A 27,279-nucleotide genomic window follows, 5' to 3' on the forward strand; every position below is an offset into this window, starting at 1 on the left:
CGTGGATGCCTACATGGAAAGAAGAGATCATGCTCCACAAATAGGAAGAGGTGGATAACAAATTATTTTTGCAGGAAACTATGGATTCCTCTTTGGAGAGGTGGACATGAATGGCTTCAGGGATACTAGGTGAGTATGTGAGATAGTGAGTGCGAGTGTACATGCGAGTGTGCATGTATGTTTTATTAAACATTTACTTTTCAAGGTGTGCGTGTACTGACTTTTTTTATTTTACAGTGGAACTACAGGTACCAGCGGGTCTGTAATGCTCCACATTGCTGGTACTTGTGGTTCTCCAAGTACAAGCATGTTGGGGAGGCTTTCTGGGACCTGTAGTTCCACTACAAAAGACAATAATTTTAACTCTCTCATTTACACCACACTACACTATCAACCCAGAACCCACCGCTTCAGGGGTGCCGAAAATAGCCCCGGGCTATCAGCCCAGGCCTGAGGTGCCCTGGGGAGGGAGACCCCTTTATTATAGGGGGGTCCCCAACTCCCCAGGGATCCCCAGCCTTGGATGACTAGTGGTCAGGGGTAATGCTTTGGCCGGGGGATCTGGTGGAAGGGTTCCCCTGTCTGTGGCATTACCTCCTCACTAGAAATAGCCGGGTGCTGGTTATGGATAATACAGGGGACCTCTATGCATTTTATCCCCTGTATATCCACAACAAGGCCAGCTCAGAGCCCAATGCATGTTGCGCTAAATACAGGGGACCCCTACATCATTTGTCCCCTGTATTTCGCACAACCAGTACTGTGTCTCCAAAGTCTTGAGCTGTTTGTGCTTTTTTTGGGGGTGGGGGGGGCATGCCATTATTTTTTTATATTTGCCCCTGTTTTACTTTATTTAACACAGAAGCACAGATGGTTCAATGTGTCCGATTTTTACACACAGATACATGCACCCCGGGTCTCCCTGATCCATGCGTGTATCTGTGTCAGCCATGACATCGCTCATCATGCATACACATGGAATGATGTGTGGCATATCGTGAAAGATAGCTCAGTGATCTTTCTGCATGTTGAAGAAATCACCGACCAACGACCACCTAGAGCGCGCATCGGCATCGTTATTGTCCCTACACATGGCACTTTTTAAATTATATGTCATTCCAATCGGTCAAAAACGGCAATATCATTTTCAAAAATCGTACTATCTGTGGGGTCTTTAACTGTAAAACAGGAGCTAATGTCATGACCGATAATGTAGGGGGAGAAAGGTATTTTTAATTTAAAGACAAATATCTAATGGGTCTTTTCAAGCTTACTTATGCCCCTTTCACACTGCCAGCAATTGCCCGGGTTAGTGCACGTGAACATGTAGCAACCCGAGTTATTGCTCAGTGTGATAGGACCAGGTTGAAATAACCCAGCATTTAATCCCAGGTAACGAGCAGGTAACACGTGTTCAACCCGGCTCGCGGTACAATGTGAACGGGTAACCTGGGTCGATTCGGAAGAGCCAGCACTTGGAGGTAATCTCATCTCCAAGCGCTGGCTCAGCAAGTGATAACAGTGATGTCATGGACGTGGAAATTATCCGGGTCGGGCAACCAGTATGAAAGGGATCTCACCCTGGAAGGACCCGTGTTCAAAATTCTGGGTGCGATCGAGGAGAGTGGTGTAAAAGGGGTATAAGATGGAGTGTAGAGGGTTAGTCATAATGATAAACAAAATACTGTTGATTCAATATACATTGTAGCGTTGTAGCATTATCACCTGGTTAGGTCAAATATTTACTTATCATAATAATTATCATAAGATCTCTGCACATAGTCAGCTGTGTATAATGAGTGTAAATAACTATAGGATTCTTCTGTATATAAAGAGAACAGCCATACGTATTACTATAAGGCTACAGATACAGATCAGAGACTCATCCCGTCCTGTGTGACAGAAGACAAGAGAATGGAAGCCAGACCCAAGTTGAAGCTTTATCATGTGCATGGGATGGATTCCAGGGAGAACCTTAAATGTTATTTTGATTCAGAAAGTGCATTCAGAGATGAGACAGTGGTGTTTATTATGGAGAAGCTGCACAGCGCATTAGTGACAGGTGTGTATTCAGGATAAATTGCTGCTTTAGCTATATAATATGGTTATTCTGAGCACCAGAAGAATTAAATGGGTGACCTTATAGTGTACAGACAGGGGTGTAGTGTGGGCAGAACTGGTGGAGCTCATGCACAGGTGCTGGCTACGGCAGGGGACACTAAGGGCGGTGGATCAGCAGTGTTTTTTTTTTTTTTTTAAAACATTTAATAAATAGACTGCCATAATAGCCTGGAATGTAATTAATTTACCTCTGCACGGAATGGCGGCGGTCAAACACTGTCACCGGAATCCCGACATCATTTGAGATGCTGATACTGGAATACTGACAGCTGGCATACCGAACATAAGTATAGTAAGCCAGGTTAGCTTTTACCCACAGGTTATGTTTAGGCACTGTTGTAGGCTGCGGACAGGGGGGGGTTAGGGTTAGGCTCAACTGGGGGGGGGTTAGGGTTAGGCACTAAAGGGGGAGGGTTAGGTGTAAGCACTAAACGAGAGAGTTAGGGTTAGGGTGCAAGGGGAGGTTAAATACTGAGCATCGGGATGCCGCTGTCTGTGATGGCCGGCATCCAAACTGCCAGTCTCCCACACCCAACCCATTTCCCAGTCCCCTGGTCCCAAATGGAACTGCAGATGCGTAGAAATAATGCTGGCACTGTGCTCAGGGCCACAGAAGCTCACACTCTGCCAATGGTCTTACACTGCACTACTATAGGAGTCCAGTAACCAGCCACACGGATACAACACTGAAGAAAGGAAGACATCAAGGAGCGGAGCAGAGCTGGTAAGAGCTGTAGAAAAGACAGAATAAGGAGACTGGGTGGAGAGGGAGAGGTAGGTGTGTGTGTGGGATTCGGTGCGATACAGCGCCAGCCTGACATGGAAGGAAATCCCGATCGTCTAGAAGGTAAGTATATACTACCCTAACTCTACCCCCTAACCCTCCTTTAGGGGTGCCTAACCCTAATCCCCCCTCTAAGTGCCTAAACATAACCCCCCCTTTCCCCGCTGCCTAAACCTAAGTCCCCCGGGGGGGTGCCTAACCCTAACCTTCCCCCGGGGAGTGCCTAACCCTCCCTCCCCCTAGCCTAAACCTAACATCCCGATTGGGATGCCGGGCGCCGGTCTCCAGGCGTAGGTTAGTTAACCCTCTCCGGGATTCTGTAGTCTAGATGCCGGCGGTCGGCATTGTGACCGCCGGCATCATAAACGTATACCTGTGTGTGTTTAGTAGGGTTTGAATTTTTCATGCGGGACAAACGCGGACCTTCTCGCACATTTAAAGGTCTGATTTTGTCCACAACTCACCAAATCTAATAGCCTGCGAACTCATGATTGCAAGTTATCTTGTATTTTGCATAGTCAGCACCAGACTCTTTCTAGCGGAGGAAGGGCATTTACTCATACCCTTCCTCCGTGCGAATGACCGAGACCCACCTGAGGTTTGTCATTACAGGAACCACCAGCCAATCAGCGTGCACCTCCGTAGGAGCTGCACGCTGATTGGTTCTTAGCAGTCAGCCTGTATGTCACACTTTTCCCCATAGACGTGATTGGTGGGAAAGCGCCATTGAAGTCTATGGTGGGAATCGCTACATTGCTGCCTATGATGGGAACCGCAAAGTTAATAGAGGTGGCGCCGACTGATTGGCTGCTGGCTCCTGTAATGACAGTACTCACGTGGGTCCCGGTCATTCATGTGGAGGAAGGGTATGTGTAATCCCTTTCTGACCTGGTTTCGGGTGTGCGTTTTTTTTTGTTTTTAACCCCATGAATGCCTACTTGGAACAAAGAGGACATAATATACACTAGGAGTTGGCGAGTATTGATTTTTTTTTACAGGTGTTGTGGATTCTACTGGACAAGTGGATGTGAATGACTGCAGGGATTCTAGATAAGTATGTGTGAATGTGAGTGTGAATGTTTGCTTTAATAAAAAGCTTGGTCTTGGTTCTTAAAATACAGGGGACCACTATGCATTTTCCCCTCTATATTTTAAGAACCAGGACAGGCTCAACAGAGCCCGGGGCTGGTTATGCTTGTAGTGGGGGAGGGACACACGTTACAGGTTTTTTTTTACACACAGAAACAGGCATGGATTTCACGGATCAGTGCATCTTTCTGTGTTATTTGGACCTGCTGAGTTTTCAGGCGGTGATAGAGTACAAGTTAAACATTTGCACTTTTTTACTTTGCCCAACTTGTATGTTCACAATGGCAATACATCTGGATGCGTGTTTTGCCATTGTGAGTTGCATGGGGTTTGAGAAACATGCGAGTTTGCATGTTCACCCAACCTAGCAGACCAAGGGACATACACTAACCACCCACCCCCGCCCACAAGCACATAAACTATCCTCCCTACCGTCCCAGTGACAGGCACATACACTACCCGTCTTGTCCTCTCAGCCCCAGGAGCCTACACTAGCCGCCCTACCCCCAGGCCCATACATTATCCAACCTATAACCCTCGATCCAGGGACAAACACTACCTACCCAACCCTCAGACCCTGAAACATATAGTACCCCCATCCCTTATGTCCAGGTCATACATTAAAACTCCCAGTCCTCCTTTCCCCCGAAAACCTTCATGGCTTCTATACGGTTTTGTATTGATCATGTTCTATTTTCATTTATAAATACAATGCATTGTGTTTGCTTGTTTGAGAATATAATTAAATTCAAAAAATGACTCCATAATAGGTGCTGCCCATCCTGTACACTATCTGCATATCAGCCCCATGTGCTGGCTATGCCTAGTCCCCAGATACACCTCTGTACTGCAGGATGGGGGGCGCCATAGCATGTACCTGCTATGGGCACCAGGGGCGTTTCTAGAGAGGAGGGGGCCCGTGTGCAGTCTCCGACACGGGCCCCTACCTCTCTGCCCGGCAGCGCACTGAGTTGTGTGCGGCCAGCGCTGGAGTTATAGACTCTGGGGACTAGAGTGTGCCCAGAGTCTATAGTGTCTGCACAGGTCACCGGGAAAATGGCCGCCACGGCCATTTTCCCTGTACGGCGCATGCGCAAACGATGGGAAAATGGCCACTGCGGACATTTTCCAGTCTATTACAGCGCCGGACGCTCACACCGACGTGGGATTCCAGAGAGGTAAGTAATATTATGGGTGCAGGGTGTGCGGTGCGGGGCCCCCCTGGACCCAGGGGCCCGTGTTCCCCGCACACCCTGCACCCTTTATAGATACACCCCTGATGGGCACCTCAGCTCCACATTACACCTCTGTATACAGGACATAATGGGAACAGGTTACAGTTTCCCTGCTCACAGAGAGATGTCAGCTACAGACGTCACTTTCATCCATGGTGCTATGGAATAGAATTAACCCACCAAACGTTCTACACACAGCACAGAAATGGCGACAGACTCGGGAATCATAGAAATATCTTCCTTATGCATCACAGAAAATTGAGGAATAATATATAATGTTTGGGTACAGTATATAGATATAAAACATGTGACACAGATGCTATTATTTTTATTTTTGATTTTATTGCCAACACAGTGTCTCATATATACCATGTGTCCATTACAGTCACACAGCTGTGGGAAATGTATTAACTCACAAATTCCCAATAATATATTTCATTGGCATAGATGAAGGCACCCAGTATTATGCCATGACACATAAATCATGAGATCCGTTCCAGTATGTGCCCAATGCTGGGACTCACATTATCTTTCTTTGCCATTAACTCATTGTAACTTTATAGAATGTTGAATTTCTTCTTATCTGATTCCTCTTTGCAGGTCGCATTAAAGGAGAAACTATGATTGACATCAGTATCGGATCCATGGTTCATCCACTTTTTGTTATAAGTGAATTTTTTAAAGAAATTACTATATTAAAATTAAAAGAGTCCTGTATTATGGAACTCAACAAATGGGTGAACACCCGCACTGGGGCTTTCGATTGGACTCATGCATCTAAGATTGTTACCGAGCTGGGAGGCATCAGGTAAAATGTGATTCTAAACATACAGTAAAAGAACATTTAATAAAAATTATAAACAAAAATGGAAATTAAATGTAATAAAAAAATGACTGTTTTAGTTTTAAATGGAGATCAGAGAGTTAGAGGACAATAGTGAATATTTCCTAGTTGGTGGCCGGTATTCCTACCAATTCAACAGTTCCAGTTGTGCATGTTATTTTCTTTTCGTTTTTTTTTTTTTTTTTTTTTTTTTGTGGCTGAGGTATAAAAAAAAACTGAAGTGGAACATATAATTCGGCACTGACACTTGAACCTGCTGTATTATATAATGTAATTGGTGTTATTATTTTAGTGTGGAAGAACAGGAAAAGGAAGAAAAGTTGAAGGAAACCATTAAGCGCATTGTGCAATTTGACTTCAGCAAAGAAAACCTCACGGATCCGGTGGTGTTACCACAAGCTGACTGTCTACTCACAGCGTGGGTGCTGGATGCGGTTTGTCAGGACCAACAAGATTTCATCAAAAACTTGAGGAAGATGTCAAAGCTGCTTAAGGCTGGGGGGTACTTTATTATAATTGGGGGCATAAACATCACATATTACACTGTTGGTAATGACAGGATGCATGCATTGACTTATGATGACATATTTGTAAGAAAGACCCTCACCGATGAAGGATTTGAAATTGATTCCTGTGAGCTACTTGATAGAAAAGTAAAGAGTGATCTTATAGATTACAAGCAATTGATGGTCCTCACTGCTGTCAAAGGGGGTTGGGTATGCGATTCCAGCACAAACAATGCTGGCGGTCAGAACCCCGGTGCCGAAGTCACGATGGTGGAAATTCCGATGCATACAGGTAAGTAATCTAACCCTTCCCGTAATCCTACCATAACCCACCATTCCCACAGCCTAACTATAACCCTCCCCCCCACCGCCTAACAATAACCCTCCCCTCCTGCAACCTAACCATAACCCTCACCCTAATGCCTAACCCTAAACCCAAAAACCAACTGTTGGGATCACAGCCGCCGGGATTCTGGATACTGTTGAGGGTTTTGGAAGGAAACATATAAGATATTTATTGTTGCCATCTTTCTCCCATTCAACCCCAATGACACTGACACTTACTTACATATGGGAATGTTTAGTAAGAAATGACACTGATATATCTTTTATTATCTTAAGTATCAGACCACAAATGTTTCATAGCCAGTCTAAAGTCAGTACACAGCTAGCAGGGACAAGGGTTAGGTAAAGTGACATCCAATGACAGGCTGAATGGTCTGGCATAAGAGCAGGCAATAGAAACAGGCAGGGAAAAAGCAACCATGTACAGTAATACAAAAGCAAGTCCATTGTTCAGGACATAACAACGGTAATAACACGGTATAAGCAAAGCTGGTTCAGATAAAAGCCAGGTTAGCATGTGATCATTATCAAGCAATCAAGAAGGAAGCCGATGTTTATTCAAAGTTTCCGGAGTTTGCGCAAGGCCAAGTTCACAGAACAATCACCTAGCACTGACTGTTAGGTGAGATCTCACTAAAAGTGCTGGTTAATTGGTAGCAAATGTGCAGACCATTTCAAACAATGCTGGGAGCTGGATACGCATCTCACCCTACAGACAATGTCTCCAAACACACGAAAGCTATATCAACCAGCTAACTTGCTGTAGTAATACAAATTTTAAGTTAACCCTAAGGACATCCAGTTGGTACAGCATCCTAGATGGCAGTGGCGTAAAATGGCCCCAGTAGAGCTCTTGGTGGCTTGGGGACCATTGCTATGCCACTGCAACTGTGAACACTGGCCTCTGAAGTGATCAGGTGACATCATGATGTCACCCACATTGTGAGGAGCCTGCGCGGCCTCACCTTTTGGATCAAGTTAGCGGACACTGATCAGGATTCCAGCTCCGGGACTTTGTCAGTCGGCATCCCGGCAGTCGGTCAATCCTTAGTCAGAGGTCACATCCCAGGAGGAAGAGACCTCTGACAAAGCCGTGGGTGGAGCGACGGGCAAGCGCATCAGGTGATTGTGATAGGGCGACAAAATATGTGATGGACAACATCTGGATATCACAGGAGTCAACTGCATTTGGGGAGAATGAGTCCTGCCCAAAAATCACACAGCAGTAAGCATTATGAATGCATCAATTGCGCTTGTCATTGTATCCAGGATACAGATTTCTTTATTACAATACACAAAGGAAAACTGTAGAATAAGACCTAGATATTATTCAATTCTACATGTGCTGCATCTGTAATTACCATGCACATTGCTCATATATCAATTAATAAAAAAATAGAAATATTTATATAAAAAAGGGTATATGATTGATTATATATATATATATATATATATATATATAGCACCAAAATAGAATACTTTATTGTGCACTGTATAGTTATTCCACTGATGTAGTCATAAATATTTATTTGCTATGAAATGTAGACTATGAAGTTTACTGCATATTAAATGTACAATAAAGTACTAAAATTGCCTCATGGTGTTTTTCTGTAGCATCCACTTGGGAAAGATGTTGGACTTCTTAGTTGTGTAATAAAATAGATCAATACAATATATGTCAATAGAAAAAAAAAAATATATAGATATGAAAATATAAAAATATAGAAAATATGTATTTAGATATAAATATAAAATATTTAGGGTCGTATTCGATTAGAGGATTTTTGGGACGACCAAATCTTCTTAAATGGTTAAATGTAGTTGTTCCATAGAAACATAAAAACAGAAAAATATATAGAATATTGTATTAGAAAATAATCTAAATCAAATGATCTGTCAGCAAGACCTCAGAAAAGGAAACCGGAGAGACCCTTCACACAGTAGTCCTCATGTGACAGGCAGGAATCTTAACACCCCACACAGTGTCTTGCTAAGGTAACAAATGCTCACATGATTGTTACCTGTGAACAATGTGAATGAATCACTTCAAGGTTTCTTTACCCAGACACATATATGATGACAGAACATGGGATGCTCACATAGAGGCTGACTTGAAACTGGTATGATGAAAACTTATAAAGGTTTCTTTTCTTCTTAAATCATAAGTGATACCAATAGGCTCCCAAAAATAGGAAACAAACTGAATATTGGGCCTGATTCAGACCCGCTCGCAAGCGGGTCGATGGTGGCCCAGTGCGCATGCATGAGCCCCGGAGCGAGTGCAAAAAGCACTTGCTCCGGGACTCACTACAAAAGGGGTGGCTGTCGATGTTGATCGACAGCTCGCCCCATTTTGTAGGCATGGCGGTGGGGTTGGCTTCACAAACGGAGGCGTTCCCATGCGAACACCTGCCGTTTGTGGGCAGCCCCACTGACATCACCAGTGATGTCAGTGGGAGAGCTTCCAGCTCTATTTGAGCCAGAAGCTGTCTGGGGCTTGCGGCCATGAGACCCTACCACAAGGGTCTCATCGCAAGCCCGATGGTCGCGATGGTCTTGACCATCGCGACCATCATCATGGCTGCTCACTATAGCTGTGGGTGGTCACCCACAACTGTGCGAGCAGCCAGGAGGCCACTCCTAAAATAACCAGAGGCATTCGCAAAAAGCGAGCGCTCGCTTTTTGCGAACGCCTCTGAATCAGGCCCATAGTGTAGTATGTCTTAACAAAAATGTAATAAACATTAAGAACAAATATAAACTTAAAAAGTGGGGATTAGCCTTCATACCAGATAGATGGTAAACAGCGTTCACATTGGTATGCATTCAAAGTGGGGGGAAAAGACACCCGGTGGTGCGCTATTAACCATCTATCTGCTCCTTCAGAACATAGGGGCATATTTATAAATTATCAGGTTTTAGACCCAATAATTAGCTTATTGCAACTTATCACAGCAATAAGAAATTAAAGATCACAGGGATGTACCATTGATCATTTGGGTTCCAATTGAAGCCCATCCCTTGTTGTGTAAAATTAAAGTGATCAATAATTACTTTCTCCTTTGGGTGACTGTCATGGTACTGCCCGTGCGCGGTTAGCAGACCACCCTTTTGAGTATGTGCGGTCAGCAGGCCATGCAAGTGTGAGCAGCTATTGCCGTGGAGGGATTATACAGGGATTTACCAGGGATTTACTCCTGATAAACTTTGAAATAGGTAGCCCATAAGTTACAATGGTAAATGCTGTCTAAAGATGGTGTTACAGTAGCTACCGGGGGCAAGCTCATAGATCTCAGTAATAGCAGCCCCCATACAAACCTATGAGAGCTGCTATTGTGCTCAAAAACTGGGGACTGCAAAAGACCCCCCTCCCGATACATTCAGGGGATACTTAAAATTTTCAGATATCACCTGAAACCTGTGTTTTCTGGGGGATATCCTGCAAATTTAATTTCATAGTATGAAAATAGGCCCCATAGTGAGCATCAGTGATCACCCTGCAGAGTTACTGCCCTACTAACTTTCCTGGTCTTGTCTGAATCTGGAGATACACTTCCCTACCTCAGTATGTCACCTGACCTTCATCCCTTACCTGCTACCTCCATTGATGCGTTGCCTTGAATAACAACTTCTATACAGAGGAAACATGTCAGGACCTGGACTGTCAGACTACGGTTGAGGTCCCGGGCAACTGTGCTCCACGTGTCCAGATTCAGGTGTCCTCTCTGGTATGCCCGCTCTCCACGCAGCCATGCACGGCATCGGACGCGTGAAGTCATCTAAACACTGCCTGAATATCTAAATGTCCACTCCTGCAGGTGCGGGTTTTTTGCCATTCAATTAGGTGCGTGATTTTTTTTTTTCATGCCGGGAGGTTTTTATTCACGCACCTCCAGAGCAAGCGTGATTTTTCCTAAAATCATTATTTTTAGGAAAAATCAGTGGGTCTTGCTCTGGCACCCCGGCAGCACCCCCGCCTTAGAACTAATTAAGCAATTGGAAGTTTCCAATTAGCTCAATTAGTCCTTAATTAGTGACTGTGTGTGTGCATGAGTGTGTATGTGTGTCCCCCCCAGTGTTAGTGTGGCCCCTCAGAATGGGCACTGGGAGAACTACATTTCCCAGCAGCCCTTGCCCCTCCCACCAGCCCCTGGAGCCCAATGAACATATTCTCAGTTTTGTGCTATACTAATTAACTCCAGACAACCTCACAAGAGATAACCTGTATGAGAAATGTATGGATGCTCTATGAGCAATACATCACTATGTTATCTGATCTGTTTCTAGAATAATGTATGTGGAAGTATTACAAATTGCCACCCTGATAATTATATGAGAGATAGAGTAAGTGCTTTTGGAATTCCCAAACAATCAATAGGATTATAGGGCCTGATTCAGACCCACTCGCGAGTGGCTGTCCGCTCGCTAGTGGGTCGATGTTCTGGACTGAGCATGCGCACGACGGAGGGAGCTCCGTCGTGCGCATGCGCCAGACGCGACGAGCGAAGGAAAGTCCTTCGCTCGTTGTGTCTGATCAAAGGGGGCGTGCTGTCGATGTTGCTTGACAGCACGCCCCCTTTGGTAGGCGTGCCGGGGGCGTGCTTCCCTGACGGGGGCGTTCCCATGGGAACGCCTCCCGTCAGAAGCCGGCCCACTGACATCACTAGTGATGTCAGTGGGAGTGATTTTGGCTCAGATAGAGCCAAAATCACTCCGGAGCTTGAGGTTGAAAACCTCAACCGCAGGCTCCGGCTCGCAGTTTCGATGGTCGCGATGGTCACGACCATCGCGGCCATCAAACTGCACGCTCGTATAGCCTGTGGGTGGTGACACACAGCTATACGAGCGTCCAGGAGGACGCTCCATTCTCATGGAGGCCAGCCCTCATTCAGAGCGTGCGCTCTGCTCAGAGCGTACGGCTCTGAATGAGGGCCATAGTCCGTATTTGCACTGTGATAACTACTGTATATGATAAATAAGTGCTCTTTGAATGAATATTATAAGTAGGGTTTGTGAGAGAGTGAATACTGAAATAAATCAATCACTTTGATCTCTGAAACCTGGCTCAAGAAACTTTGATACTGTATATTGACATACGGGGATTGCAACATTGAGTGCAATTCTCCTTATAATGGATACAAAACGTAACAAGGTCACATCATAATAAGACTGAGAAATAGCACGTTGGAGAGCAAGATCAGTATTATTTGTGTGATTTTTTTATTCACAAAAAAAAATTGTTTAGACGCATGACTGATTTTAATATTTCACTGGAGTTGCATATTATTTTATTGAAATTAATAAAAGTTATGTTTTAATATGATTTTTCTAGTGCGCCAGCAAAGAGACATTCTATCTTCTTTTCACAATGCTTAAATGTCAATTTGAATCTGAATGGTTGCTATTGGCAACATCTAAACTTCCAAAAACTCTCACGTTAGTAAATATACCTCAAAGACTCAGCTACTGTGCTTACTGCATCCATCTCTAAGTCAGGCCCAATATTTCAAAACATAATACACAGCAAATGCTACTAACTACTAAATCATATTAAATGTCATTTATTACATAGTGTAATAATGTTTATTAAAACGTTCCCAGCACCTATTGTACTAAAATATTAAGTAATTGCAACAAATAATACATCAAAGCAGCGGCTGGAAGTTTGCAAGGACACAGGTATTGCAACATGAATATTTTCACACTGGAATTTCTCACAGAAAATCCTTACAGATATCCTGGACTTTTACCTCTGAACAATTTGTCTTAAGGTTGCCATCTGTCTAGGTTTGCTCTGGACAGCCTAGAAATTAGGACATCTGTCCGCTGTACGGAGCTTTAACAATCCCAGACAGATTTACTAAGAATCATGTTTTGGTCAAGTTTAAAGACGATTGGCATCATTGGAATTTCAGAGAATTTTTTAAGATCAAAAACTCAAATTTACTAAGAATCGTGTTTGACAGAATCATGATTTCCAATGGTGTTTGCAAGTGCATTTGTCTTTTCTCCCCCATGTTAACTCTGTCTGAACACTCCCGAACATGAAGCCTGCACAGATCAGTGAAATCCATGCTGGATTCTGTGTGTATAAAAATATTAAAAAAAACATGGTGTGGGGTCCCCCAAAGCATAACCAGCACCAGGCTTTTTGAACTGGTCCTGGTTCAGCAAAAACGAGGGAAAAAAATTATGAGGGGTTCCCATATTTCTTTCAACAAGCACCAGGCTCTTATTAGCAGGGGTGTAATGGCACAGCCATGGGTCACACTTGACTGGATCCCCCTGGCAAAGCATTAACCCCCACTAATTATTCAGCACACGCCAATAAAAGGATCCCCCCTCTCCAGGTAACCACAAGCCAGGGCTGAAGGTGGGTGTGGGGTTGATAGTTGTAAAGAATAGATTTAAAGTGTCGTTTACATTAGGACTACAAGTCCCAGCGAGCCTGCTCCACATGCTGGTACTTGAAGAAACACAAATACCAGCATGCAGGGAATTAAGGGCCCGCCAGTGCCTATAGTCCCCCTGTAAAGGAAATATAAAAATAAAGATAGTACACGCACACTGTACAAAAGTAAAAAATGTAATACATACTGTAACATGACCAGATTAGGGGTCCCTCTCCTGGGGTAGATGGACTCCCTCTTCACACACACAGCAGCCGGAAAAATAGTACACCAGTCTGGGGTCTCGTACCAGCTGGTTGGTACCAGTCTTTATTGTGCAAAAAGGAAAACAAAACATAAAAGTAAACGCTAGCCCGTCTGGGCGCTAACTAGACAAGAGGTTCCCTCTCTACAGAAATAGTGGGGCCTACTGCCTCCACCATCAAGACAAGCGTATGCACAAGACTTTACAGGTTGTTTTCACCAAGTGTCTCTGAGCCAGCCAGTCTGCTTGCTCTCCCAGGTATGAGACACTAGCTTACAATCAGACACAGCCTATATTAGCCAGTTCCAGGTGCAGACCCTAATGAGCCTGCTAACAGACCAAGAAGGTCAAAACCTGGAGTGGCCTGTGGATGGAGCCCTCCCTCTCCTCACATCCACACCCCCAAGACCCAAACTAGCTTTTCAAAAAGCCGACACTCAAATCTGCTTCACTGCAGACTTTTCTCCTGGGGGTTTTTAGAACACATAGGTCAAAAACCTAAGACAAATGTATCTACCACTGACCACTTTACCAGTGTTCCTATCACAATACTCACATTATACTCAGTGAATCCCGCTACATGGTTACAAAAAATAAACATACTCACCTAACCCTTGCTGCAGATCCCTCGTCTTCTCCAGTATCATCCCTGGGCCATTTAAAATAACAAATCATGGTATCGAGTTATAACGGACACAGAAGAGCTGTGTGTATTGTGATAGAAGCACTGGAGAAGTGTGGAATGGCTTCTATGTATGTCCTAGGTTCCTGTCATATGTGTTCTGAAACCCCCAGTAGAAGTCTGTTTGGGAAAAACAGACTAGAAATGTCGGCTTTAGAGAAAAGCCGGTTTGGGTCCTGGGGGTGTGGATGTGAGGAGAGGGAGGGCTCCATCCACAGGACACTCCAGGTTTTGGGCCTCTCAGCCTGGTAACAGGCTCATTAGGGCTTGCAGCTGGAAATGGCTAATATAAGCTGGGTTTGTTTGTGGCTGAGTGTCTCACACCTGGGAGAGCAGGCAGACTAGCCTGTTCAGAAACACTTGGTGATAATCCTTGAAAGTACTGTGCATGTGTTTTGTTGATGGTGAGGGCAATAGGCCCTACCATTATTATAGAGAGGGAATCTGCTGTGTAGCTAGTGCCCAGCCTTGCTAGGACTTATGTTTATGTTTTGTTTATGTTTATATTAATTTTACACAGTAAAGACTGGCACCGACCAGTTTGTATGAGAACTCCTGACTTGTATCCTATTTCTATGGCTGCTGTGTGTGTAAAGTGGGAGTCCATCTACCCCAGGAGAGGGACCCCTATCACGACTGTGTTACAGTACACACACACACAGCTCATCTCCACAAGTGACAGGACCAACAAGGTTTCCTGCACTTACAGAGCTGCCAGCCAACCAGCGGCCACTACTACAGTAACCGGCCAGGTCGCTGATTGGTCTGTCTGTTAGCCAGCTTGATGCTCACATGGAAGGGTGTTTGAAAAGTGTGTTTTGACCCGAGTTAGTGATTTTATGGATGTGTTTAAAAACACGATTCTTGATAAATTTCTGGGAAGTATTGTTTCTTCTGGAAAGTACTTCCGAGCTTGGCCGATGGTGTATTTAGTTCTATTGGGGGATTTTAACACCCGTGTTTTGCAGTTTCAATCTTGTTTTTATTCCCATGTTTGCCTTTAGTAAATCTCTGTGTCAGAAAAACAGGTGCAGTGTTACTTATACACATGCATAGAATTAAAAAAAAATGCTCAACTACGTAAACATTGACAATGCCTCCACCTCTGCGTTGTGCTGGGAGATAGCTTGGTCAGGTCATGAGAGGTATCAGAGAAAGTAGGACAATCTGTAGTGCAAAAAGTAGCAGTTAGCTGTAGATCATTGGGATGTGATCAGAAAGCTGGAGGGGGACAGATTGTAACCTCAGAGATGTTTCTGGATAAAAAATAAGAACACAAGCGACAATACCGGCAACAGACAGACCACAACACAATACATAACTGCTAAAGTGATGAAGACATTTGTGTGACCGCAGCACTTCATGGTGGTTTTCTATAGGGTAAAACACGCCACATGCAATTTCTACATCACAAACCCCCTATAATCTCGCCCCCACCAGAACAAGCACAGCCACATGGTGAGGGTGTAGCATACCTCCCAACATTTTAAAGTCTAATGGTACATGCATTCAAAAGGAGGTGTGGCCTTACGTCCATTAGGCCACAACCCCTGGTGTGATATTTTAGAGGCATGACCACTTTTTGTCTCTATGCTGCTGGCTTGCCCCTAGTCACTCACTACAAAGTGCAGATATGTCATAGTGTCCCCCTGCCCCATGGAACACTGTGGCAACACGGGTGGGACAGTGCCTGATAAGAAGGACTGTCCCGCAGAAATCGGGACATTTGGGAGGCATGTTTGGCGGTTGGAAGTAGTAGGGGAGAGGTGATTTGTTGGAGAGGTTTGGTGAGTGTTCTGTGATTTTTGAAAGTAGTCTTGTCATTTTCTGTGTATTCTTGTATTACAGTTCGTCTTTTTTTCCGTATCTGTTGTCATTTTTATTTTCCGTCTTGTCAGTGTTTATTTGTGTTTGCCTGTGGTGTTATTGTGAGGAGTGTAGTGTTGTAGTGTAGGTTTTACTTTCAGTGTTGAGGGACAGATGTATTAAGCTCTGGAAAGGGGTAACAGTTGGGAAGCTGACGGACGTAATCCCGACCGCCGGCTTCCCGACTGTCTAATCCCGGTAGGGATCTAATAACAGGTGACAAAATCTCGACGCCTGTCATTAGACCTATGCCAGGAGCCCAACACCCGGCATATTGATCGAAGGTAAGCCAGGCGCAGACAGCCGCAGGGGGGAGGGTTAGGTTAGGGTCTACCGGGGGGGATTTAGGGTTAGGCTAGGGGAAGGGGGGGTTAGGGTTAGGCACCCCCGGGTGGAGTTAGGTTTAGACGGTGGGGAAGGGGGGGTTAGGTTTAGGCACTTAGCAGGGGGATTAGGGTTAGGCACTTGGGGGGGAGGTTATGGTCAGGCACCCCTAAGGGAGGGTTAGGGTTAGGGGGTAGAATATGGGTAGTAAATACTTACCTTAGGATGATCAGGATTTTCACCCTTGCCAGGCGGCCATGGTAAATCATACGGATTCCCTGGAAAGTGATAAATTGGAGAGTGATAAACTACCAACCAATCAGCTCCTATCATTTTTCAAACATAACCTGTAACATTCCAAAAAACAAAAGGTTCAGGTTCATAGAGAACTTAAACCAAAAGACTCTATATGGGTGCACTCTACTAATTCAAATGGTAGTAATAAAACATAACTTTTATTATATCTATGACAATTCAATAAAAAGACTTACACAGATAACAAGAATATCTGACAAGAGTAGTGAAAAGAGTGAATTTATTAATCTCAGGTTAGCAATAACCCAGATAAAAGTAGCCGAAATATAGAACAACAAATACTAGACAATACAACATGAAACATGTATTGATAAAAAAAGTAAAAAACACCAGGTCAATAGAAATGAAAAAAATTGTATTCAATTGAATAATAACGTAACAATGTACTCTAATGATTCCCAAGGAGGGTTATTAATAGCAGAAATAGAAAAATGGAAAATAGAAAGTGGGGGATATCAAATTCAATTCCAGGCTCTGCTGCTCCTTTCACACTAAAAAGTGGAGGAAGAGGAGTGAGAGATCTCCTGGCATTGTAACCCCTGAGAACAATAGTCAACAGTGGTCCTGGTCTTCACACCAAATTACTGCTATTTGCTGTCATGCCCATGGTATTGGACCACAAATGAGTGAATTTATCGGTTGAAATAAGGACCTCTGGGAAGATACAGAGTGCTGTAGAGATTGAGTTGTAATCAACTAGAGATGATGAATCTCAAACATAAGTGATCGTATAATTAGATATATCACAGTCATAGAAATGAAAGGCTCTAGTGACATGGTATAATTCCAGGTCAATATATAGGAAATGTCAGTAAACAGAGATATAAAAATAGTAGGGGCTAAAGATTCCACAACCAGGCTCTGCTGCTCAGTCTCATACACAATTGTAGTGGAGGAGGAGTGTGAGGACATGGGATGTGTGTTACAAATTTACTGGCAGCATCTCAGTCATTGCAGAGATCAATTTACTTTTTAGTCCTTTTGTGTCCCCCATCCGTCTCCTAGTGTATGTGTGATCATTCTCAGGACACACATTTTCATTAGCATGTCTATTATGTACTGTAATAATGTAAGTTATTGAAATGTTTAATACTGGATAAGCCTTGATGTTAGCCTGGTCCATATGTCTGTGTTAGAGCAAGGTGACACCTCCCAAAACAAAAGACCCTCTAAGTTAATTCCCACCTCCCCAGGGGACGCTCAGGATTTACTCCTCCTTCCATTTGCCTGTTTTGTGCTTCACGTGAACCTGGTAGACTGAACGGAACCATCCCAGCAGGTGTTCGTCAGGGAAGTAATACCCAGAGGAGGTAGGAGAAAGTGACAGCATAAGGGACTCGCACCAATCAGGAAACGGTGCAACCCCCCCTGGGAGGTCATAATATCGTGGGAAATTGGAAGATTTTAAAACAGATCACTGAAGGTAACTCCACATGTTAGTTGCTGACTTTGGCTAAGAGGCCTCGCTCCGCCAAGGTGCTAGTGGAACGCATCACCAGTTCTGTGGATTTATACTTGGAAATTCTGCAAGGACCTATTCATTGCTGTGTGTTTTGTGATTAGCTTCTACTGCATGGGGTCCTGGAAATGCTTGATTGTACCCAGGGACTATCACTGCTGTGTGATCTCTGATAGTTTCTACGTGTGGGGTCCTGGAAGTGATTGAGTGGACATACGCTATGCACTGCTGCGTGATCAGTGATAGTTTCTACTGTGGGGACTGAGGGTCTCTAGCTATTTTGTGGAATTGTTCTGGGACATTATACTCTACTGGGACTGCCTCTGTCTGGACTGCTACCTGTTTATTGCCCGTTCACTGGATTTACTGCTTGTCCTGACATATTATCTATTTCTGTGTGCTGTGGATAAATAAACCATCACGTTGGTTTCATCTGCTCGGTGTCTGGGTGATTGAGTGAACCCCATATCCTCACATTTGGCGGCAGCGACAGTGGGATCATTCAGACACCAGCTTTCAAGCATAAAGTCATAAAATACAGCAGGGAATGGATCCAGAACCACTATGCTACCGATACCTCAAGAAGGGCCCCCTGCAGGATCTCTGCCGAATAAAACAGATTGAGTTTTATGCGGAGGACACCAGGAAAAAATTAATGGCAAAACTAGCCCAGTGGGACCAAGATCATCCAGCGGAGGAGGACGATGAGGATGATGTACCGGAGCAGACCGAGGGTCAGGGAACCACGGCGACAACGGTTTCCAGGGCAATGCCTACCATGGGAGGGGTAGATCAATTGCGGGAGATGCTGGCAGCGTTAGGACAAGGAGCAGCGGTACTGGGGGCTGCACTGGGAGCACAGACCTACACCCCTGTCCCACCAGTATCAGTAAGTCAGCCAGCCAGGCTGCGATATCGGGACATACCGCCTTTTGATGAGGCCAGCTCGGACATTTATATCCATTTGCAGACGTTTGAATCAATGATGTCTCTGCATAAAATTGAGGCAGCAGAATGGCCTCTATATTTGTTACCCAGTCTGAGAGGACGGGCGCTGGAAGCATGCCAGGCTTTGAGTCCAGAACAGACATTGTCCTATGAGGAGGTCCGGGGGGGTGCTGCTTGCCAGATATGCGGTGACTGCTGAATCATACCGCGCCAAGTTCCGGTCAATGTCATGGAAAGGGGATACCTCATTTACAGAGTTTAAGAACCTGTTGCGGCGGAACTGTGACAGATGGTTGTCCGGAAAGCAGGCACGCACTGTAGTGGAGGTTAAAAACGTTATTATCCTGGAACAGTTGCTTAACAAGATGCCCCCGGAAATTCGAGAGTGGGTGGCGGATCGGAACCCCACCACTCCGGAGAATGCAGCACACCTAGCTGACGAGTTCACAGCTAACAGGCCCCGGTGGAGAGGAGCCAACCCAGTAGAGAGGTCAGCCCCCCGACGGCCCCAACAAGACCAGAATCCCTACCTGGCAACCCAGCGCCCGGCCCCACTACACACCCCAGCTCTGCAAACGGCCAATGCAAGGCCGCGGGGCCCTGCACTTCCAGAGCCTCGGTGGTGTTTCAACTGTCAACAGGTAGGGCATGTGCAGCGAGACTGTCCACGGGGAAGAGGACAATTTCCAGGTGCCCGACCAGCTGTGCCCAGGGTAGCTGTGTGCCAGGAAACAACATTTGGGGGTGGGGAGGGGAACTGCATTCCTGATGCGCCAGAGGTGGAGGAAGTAGCATATCAAGTGGAGGTAGTAGCAGCTATTGGGAAAGCTACCCCGGATAACATGAAAACCCACGTACAGCCTGTTAAAGTCAATGGACAGGAACTGCAAGGATTGAGAGACTCCGGGGCCTCCATTACCCTGGTCCGACCGGAGTTAATCCCCCCCTGCCAACTATTGGAGAAACGGAAAATTAAAATCTCCATGGCCGGAGGGCAGTTCACTGTTATCCCCATGGCCCGGGTACACTTGGATTGGGGCCTGGACTCAGGGGAAGTGGAGTTGGGACTTTTGGGTGGGTTACCCACCCATGTTATCCTGGGAAATGATCTGGGCAGTGGTTTGGCTAGTTATTTTGTGGGAGCTATCACCCGGAGCCAAGCGCAGTTGTTGGCGACAGCACCCGAGGACCCTCTCGGGCCAGCATCGGGGGTCTTGGTGGGATCAATGGCCACAACCCCTGACCTGTCACCGGTGAGTAACACTGAACCAGACTTGTTTGACTGTAATGGGAATCTGGGGGAGCTAGACAGGATGGCATTTAGGGAAGCCCAACGGACAGACCCTTCCCTAGCTAGCCTCCGCAGTGCGGCAGAACAGGCAGATTGGGGACCTCAGGGGGATCGCATCCAGTGGGAGGAGGGGAGACTGTACATGGTGCCTGCAAAAGCAGACCCCTTAGAGCCTGAAGTCCTAAGGAAACAGTTGATTGTTCCCCAGCAGTACCGTACCCGGTTGCTAGCACTTGCCCATGACACTCCCTTAGCAGGCCACTTAGGGGTTCGTAAAACCCGTGCCCGGCTATTACGGCACTTCTTCTGGCCTGGAATAAGCCAAGCAGTAAAACAGTATATGGAATCCTGTGAGGTATGTCAACGCCTCGGGGGGCCCCCACGTCGAGCTCCCCTACAACCCATGCCTGTCATAAGCGAGCCATTTAAGAGAGTGGCCATGGACATTGTTGGGCCTTTTAAGAAGCCGAGCCAAACAGGGAAGAAATACATACTGACCGTAGTTGACTATGCGACTAGATACCCTGAGGCAGTGGCCCTGGCATCCATAGATGCTGAGCATATTGCCCAGGCTCTCATGGACATCTTTAGCCGTGTAGGATTTCCCCAAGAAGTAGTTACCGATCAGGGTACACAATTTCAAGGGGACTTGCTGCAAACAGTATGGGACAAATTTGGGGTCCATCCCATCCGCACGACAGCCTACCATCCCCAGACGAATGGGCTCTGCGAGAGGTTTAATGGGACCCTAAAGCAGTTGCTGCGGGCATATGCTGAATTGGAGGGGGGGGATTGGGAGAAGTCGTTGCAGCAGCTATTATTCGCGTACCGCGAAGTGCCGCAAGATTCCACTGGATTCTCCCCTTTTGAGTTATTATATGCACGAAGGGTACGAGGGCCTCTAGACCTAGTCCGGGAAAGCTGGGAAGGGACATTCCAGGAACCTGAGGTTCCTGTCCTGGAGTATGTAGTCCAAATGAGGGAGAGATTGCAGCGTTTGATGCAGCTTGCACATGACCACATGCTGGGGGCACAGGAACGGCAGAGCCAGTACTACAACCAGCGAGCACATGAAAGGGAGCTAGATGTTGGGCAGAAAGTGATGGTTCTAGTACCTGCCCGAAAGCACAAGTTACAGGCAACCTGGGCAGGGCCCTATACCATCATGGGTCGTCAGGGCCAGGTAGATTATATTGTTGCCCTAGGTCCAACAGGGAAGCGGGTGGGTACCTACCACATAAATCGGTTAAAGGAGTATGTCACTAGAGAAATAGGGGCTGTGGCATTCTGCTGCCCACCTATGGATGACCCAGAGACTGACCCTATCCCTGACATTTTAGCAGCAACCAAAAAGGATCTAGGGGTAGAGGCAGTGCCCATAGGCTCACAGTTAACAGCAACCCAGGCCAGAAAGATGAGGGAGGTGTTGGAGGTAGAGAGACCTCAATTCACAAGCAAACCAGGGCGCACCCATGTAGTGGCCCATCATGTCGACACCGGGGCGGCTCGGCCCATTAGGCAACCCGCATATCGGGTGAGTCCAGAGGTGCTGGACATGATCAAAAAAGAGGTTGATGAAATGCTGGCACTTGGGGTCATTGTACCATCCACTAGTCCCTGGGCAGCCAGTGTAGTCTTAGTGCCTAAGAAGGATGGGAGCACTCGCTTCTGTGTGGACTATAGGAAGCTGAATGAGGTGACTGTGACGGATGTATACCCCATGCCCCGGGTAGATGAGTTGCTAGACAGGTTGGGGCGGCTCGCTATGTATCCACTGTGGACCTTAGTAAGGGGTACTGGCAGATACCCCTTACCAGGGAGGCACAGGAGAGGTCTGCATTCAGCACCCCATTTGGGATATTTGAATTTGCAGCCATGCCCTTTGGTATGAAGAATGCCCCAGCCACCTTTCAGTGTACAGTAGATCGCGTGCTGACAGGGTGTCAGGAGTTCGCCCAGGCATACCTGGACGACATAGCAATTTTTAGTGAGACCTGGGATGAACATCTGCAGCATGTTGCCCAGGTGCTAGCCCGGATTAGCCAGGCGGGGTTGACTATCAGACCAGACAAATGTCAGATGGGGATGGCAGAGGTGTTGTATCTCGGGCACAGGGTTGGTGGAGGCCAAATTCGTCCAGAGCCGGCAAAAATTGAGGCCATCTTGAAGTGGCCTCAACCCACTAACCAAAAACAGGTACGTGCCTTCCTTGGAACGGCAGGGTACTATCGGAAGTTTGTGCCCCAGTACAGCGCCATTGCCAAGCCATTAACTGACCTGACGACCAAAAAGTACACCCGAGAAATACACTGGACCCCTGAGTGTGAACGGGCTTTTTCCCAGCTTAAGGAAATTTTGTCCCAATCCCCAGTATTAGCAGCCCCCGACTTTCGCAAGCGGTTCATTGTGCAAACTGATGCCTCAGGTTATGGAATAGGAGCTGTGTTGAGCCAGGTAGGGGAAGATGGATGTGAACACCCAGTGGCTTTTCTCTCGCGGAAGCTTGTCGACCGTGAGGTAGCCTACGCCACTATTGAAAAGGAGTGTCTGGCTACAGTCTGGGCCCTTAAGAAGCTGCAGCCATACGTGTATGGGCGCGAGTTCTCGGTGGTCACAGATCATAACCCCCTTAGTTGGCTACAACGTACCGCAGGAGACAATGGACGCTTGCTAAGATGGAGTTTGGCCCTGCAACTGTACAACTTCTCTATTTCCCACAAACAGGGTAGAGATCACGGAAACGCGGATGGCTTGTCCCGTCAGCAGGAACCAGACCCAGTTCTACGCAACACTGGAAGACCTAGCACCGCCTCGCCCAGTCAGTAATGTGTCCTTATCACCCCTGGGAACAAGGCCTAAAAAGTGGGAGAGGAATGTGAGGACATGGGATGTGTGTTACAAATTTACTGGCAGCATCTCAGTCATTGCAGAGATCAATTTACTTTTTAGTCCTTTTGTGTCCCCCATCCGTCTCCTAGTGTATGTGTGATCATTCTCAGGACACACATTTTCATTAGCATGTCTATTATGTACTGTAATAATGTAAGTTATTGAAATGTTTAATACTGGATAAGCCTTGATGTTAGCCTGGTCCATATGTCTGTGTTATGGTGCATACACACGATCAGATTTTTTCTTCAGATATGGACGATAACGATTTAAAAATCGTTCAGTCGTTCATATCTGATGGAAAATCGTTCATATCTGACATGCCTGAACGATGGACGATCAACGATGCGCGTTCCCGTTTGTCAGATAACGATATCTGACATCTGATGGGTTTGCAGTCAGACTTGGACGATTCCATTCATTTTAATGCAGTCAAAAATCGTTCAATCGTTCAAATCGTTTAATCGTTCAGTCGTTCATCTGACAAATCTGACAAGTCTGACAAATCTGACCGTGTGTACGCTCCATTAGAGCAAGGTGACACCTCCCAAAACAAAAGACCCTCTAAGTTAATTCCCACCTCCCCAGGGGACGCTCAGGATTTACTCCTCCTTCCATTTGCCTGTTTTGTGCTTCACGTGAACCTGGTAGACTGAACGGAACCATCCCAGCAGGTGTTCGTCAGGGAAGTAATACCCAGAGGAGGTAGGAGAAAGTGACAGCATCAGGGACTCGCACCAATCAGGAAACGGTGCAACCCCCCCTGGGAGGTCACAATATCGTGGGAAATTGGAAGATTTTAAAACAGGTCACTGAAGGTAACTCCACATGTTAGTCGCTGACTTTGGCTAAGAGGCCTCGCTCTGCCAAGGTGCTAGTGGAACGCATCACCAGTTCTGTGGATTTATACTTGGAAATTCTGCAAGGACCTATACGCTATTCATTGCTGTGTGTTCTGTGATTAGCTTCTACTGCATGGGGTCCTGGAAATGCTTGATTGTACCCAGGGACTATCACTGCTGTGTGATCTCTGATAGTTTCTACGTGTGGGGTCCTGGAAGTGATTGAGTGGACATACGCTATGCACTGCTGCGTGATCAGTGATAGTTTCTACTGTGGGGACTGAGGGTCTCTAGCTATTTCGTGGAATTGTTCTGGGACATTATACTCTACTGGGACTGCCTCTGTCTGGACTGCTACCTGTTTATTGCCCGTTCACTGGATTTACTGCTTGTCCTGACATATTATCTATTTCTGTGTGCTGTGGAAAAATAAACCATCACATTGGTTTCATCTGCTCGGTGTCTGGGTGATTGAGTGAACCCCATATCCTCACAAGGAGTGAGAGATCTGCTGGTGTAGTAGTCCCGAGAAAGCAAATAAGAAGAGGTTCCCGTCATCAACCCCAATGTCTGCTGTTGGTGGTCATACCCAAAAGGCATAGGACAACAAATGAGAGAAATACCAGGTCCGTATGAGAGTCTCTTGAAAAAATAGAAGGAAATGAGTAGAAATAACACACTCCGTTACCAACTGTATCACAAATGTCACCAATGCATATGAATCATTGCAATCATAATAAACAATGTAGATCACGGAGACATATCCAGAGGGTGTATCTTAAAGTCTGTGCATAATATGCAAACCTCCTGAAATTGTACCCATATAAAATTATTTCCAAGATGTTCCAAACTGCTCTTTGGTAATAAATAATAACAAACAACAAGAATCACAGCACAGTTCGAGAGGTGATCTTTTGCCATATAACGGTCAGGAATACATGCTGTAGTTCACAAATAATGTTAATGTCAGCAGCAATTTATAAACCATCAGGTGTTAGGTCACTATCAACCCTCAATTGGGAAAAATATATTATAGTCGACTGGTTAGTTAATTGAATCATTTCAACATGATCCAGATAAAGATTACTGTTGTAAATAATCAAAAAATTCTTAGCAACCCTTTGCTCACATAGTGTGAAACATCGAACAATGGCTACGCTATATAGATTATATTTTGATCATCTGGAATGGCAGTAAGGACGAATTCCTGGAATTTATTATGACTCTCAATACTAAGTCTTTCAATCTGAAACTGACTTGGGAAATCAGTCATGACTGTATCAACTTTCTACATTTGAAAGTTATGAGGAATGACAATGGAGACATTGTCACCGACTTACACAGGAAAAAGACAGCAACAAACAGTTTTTTACATAATTCCAGCTGCCATTTTCCACCTACCATCTTGAATTTACCCAAAGGGGAGTTTCTTCGCCTCAGGCGTAATTGTTCTGATGACCAAAAATTTGAAGTACGAAGCCTAGAATTAAGTAATAGGCTATGTAAGAGAGGCTACAGTAATCAGCTTATTAAAATATCCAAGTATCTGGCTGTCAAGTCCACAAGGGAAACAATGGTTTTTCCTCAGATGAAAGCACCTAAAAACACAGATGAGATCAGATTGGTAGCCAATTACTGTAGAGAGTGGAGAGATTTGAAGAAAATCATTCAAACTCAATGGCCGATTTTATAAACAGACCCTGTACTGGGACAATATATAGGAACACAAGTTTCTATGAGTTGGAGAAGGGCTAGGAACCTTAAGGACCATCTGGTTCATAGCCATTTTGAACTAAACCCTAAAAAAATCTTTAAACTCACGGGTACATACCCGTGTGGAAGTTGTAAGGCTTGTTCCTATATTCTCAAAACCAATACGGTAAAAGATAGACATGATAATCCAATCAAAATCAGGAGCTTTCTGAATTGTAAAGCCATTGGAGTTGTATATTGCCTACAATGCGACTGTGGTCAAAGGTATGTTGGACTGACCACTAGGGCATTTAAACTTCGTATACTAGAACATGTTGGCAATATCAAAAATGCCCGTTCAGATCTCACCAAAATGAAGAAGATCACCTCAGTCGCAAGGCATTTCTTGACAAAACACAATGGGAACCCGCATACTGCAAAAGCATTTGGTCTTGAGAGAATTAATATGGGTATAAGAGGTGGGGATGTGGGAAACAGTCTCCTTAGAAAAGAGACAGAATGGATCTTCTGACTTGGGACACTAACTCCTAATGGACTTAATGAATACAACAGTTATAGTCCTTTCTTGATTTAATACTACAATGGACATAGATGATTTATCATATACATCATTACATATATATATATATATATTTTTTATTATCAAGGAATATTATTATTAAATAGACTAATATATCTCTAATTTTTTATGCCTTTTATCAGATTTTATTACTATGATCAAATAATATCACAGATGTAGAGTTTGTATGTACTCTCATTTTAGAATTATTACTAATTAGGGTAGTTTACCAACCAATTATATTAGTTTACACTTTTTTGTTTGATTTATAACATAGTGTTTCCCACTTATATATTATATTGTCATAATTTCATTAAATGTATTCTTCTATTATATATTTTTTTTCTATATTATATACTATTTTTTTTTATTATATACTATTTTCTCTTTATATCACGTTCTCTCTCTTCTTCATTTATAACACCATTTGCATCACTTAGAGCCATTACACACTCTATTTTAGTAGACTATACATTCGTGTCTTGAGTTTATATGTGCTCCCTTTCATTAATTCATCCTCACAAATTCACCCATATGGATTCTATATTTTTCCACATTTTCCTTTTGAGTCACTATATATATATATATATATGTTACAATATGATATATTTAAAGATTAGATTATTTATTTATATAAAATATACATTTAATCTGTCTCCCTATTTCCTATTTTATTTTGGGATGCAACAATATTTCCTTACTGTATATAGACATGCACATTTATTTTGTCCACTTGTTTGTTGATATTCATCATTCTAATGTTTGCATCAACATTTTCACAGATTCTATGTTTCCACATTCTCCTTTTTGAGT

General features: G+C 44.8%; 1 protein-coding gene across 1 annotated transcript; it reads left to right on the forward strand.

Moving 5' to 3' along the window:
* The first annotated feature begins 1,914 nt into the window (after window positions 1–1,914).
* On the forward strand, window positions 1,915–10,697 carry LOC148509688 (nicotinamide N-methyltransferase-like). The gene is made up of 4 exons (XM_088442952.1): window positions 1,915–2,062; window positions 5,830–6,037; window positions 6,366–6,871; window positions 10,564–10,697. Exons 1-4 carry the CDS (start codon window positions 1,915–1,917, stop codon window positions 10,695–10,697), a joined length of 996 nt encoding a protein of 331 aa, XP_088299078.1.
* The last annotated feature ends 16,582 nt before the right edge of the window (window positions 10,698–27,279 follow it).

Source organism: Taudactylus pleione, unplaced genomic scaffold, assembly GCF_031769625.1.
Source record: "Taudactylus pleione unplaced genomic scaffold, aTauple2 ptg000318l, whole genome shotgun sequence".
NCBI lineage: Eukaryota > Metazoa > Chordata > Amphibia > Anura > Myobatrachidae > Taudactylus > Taudactylus pleione.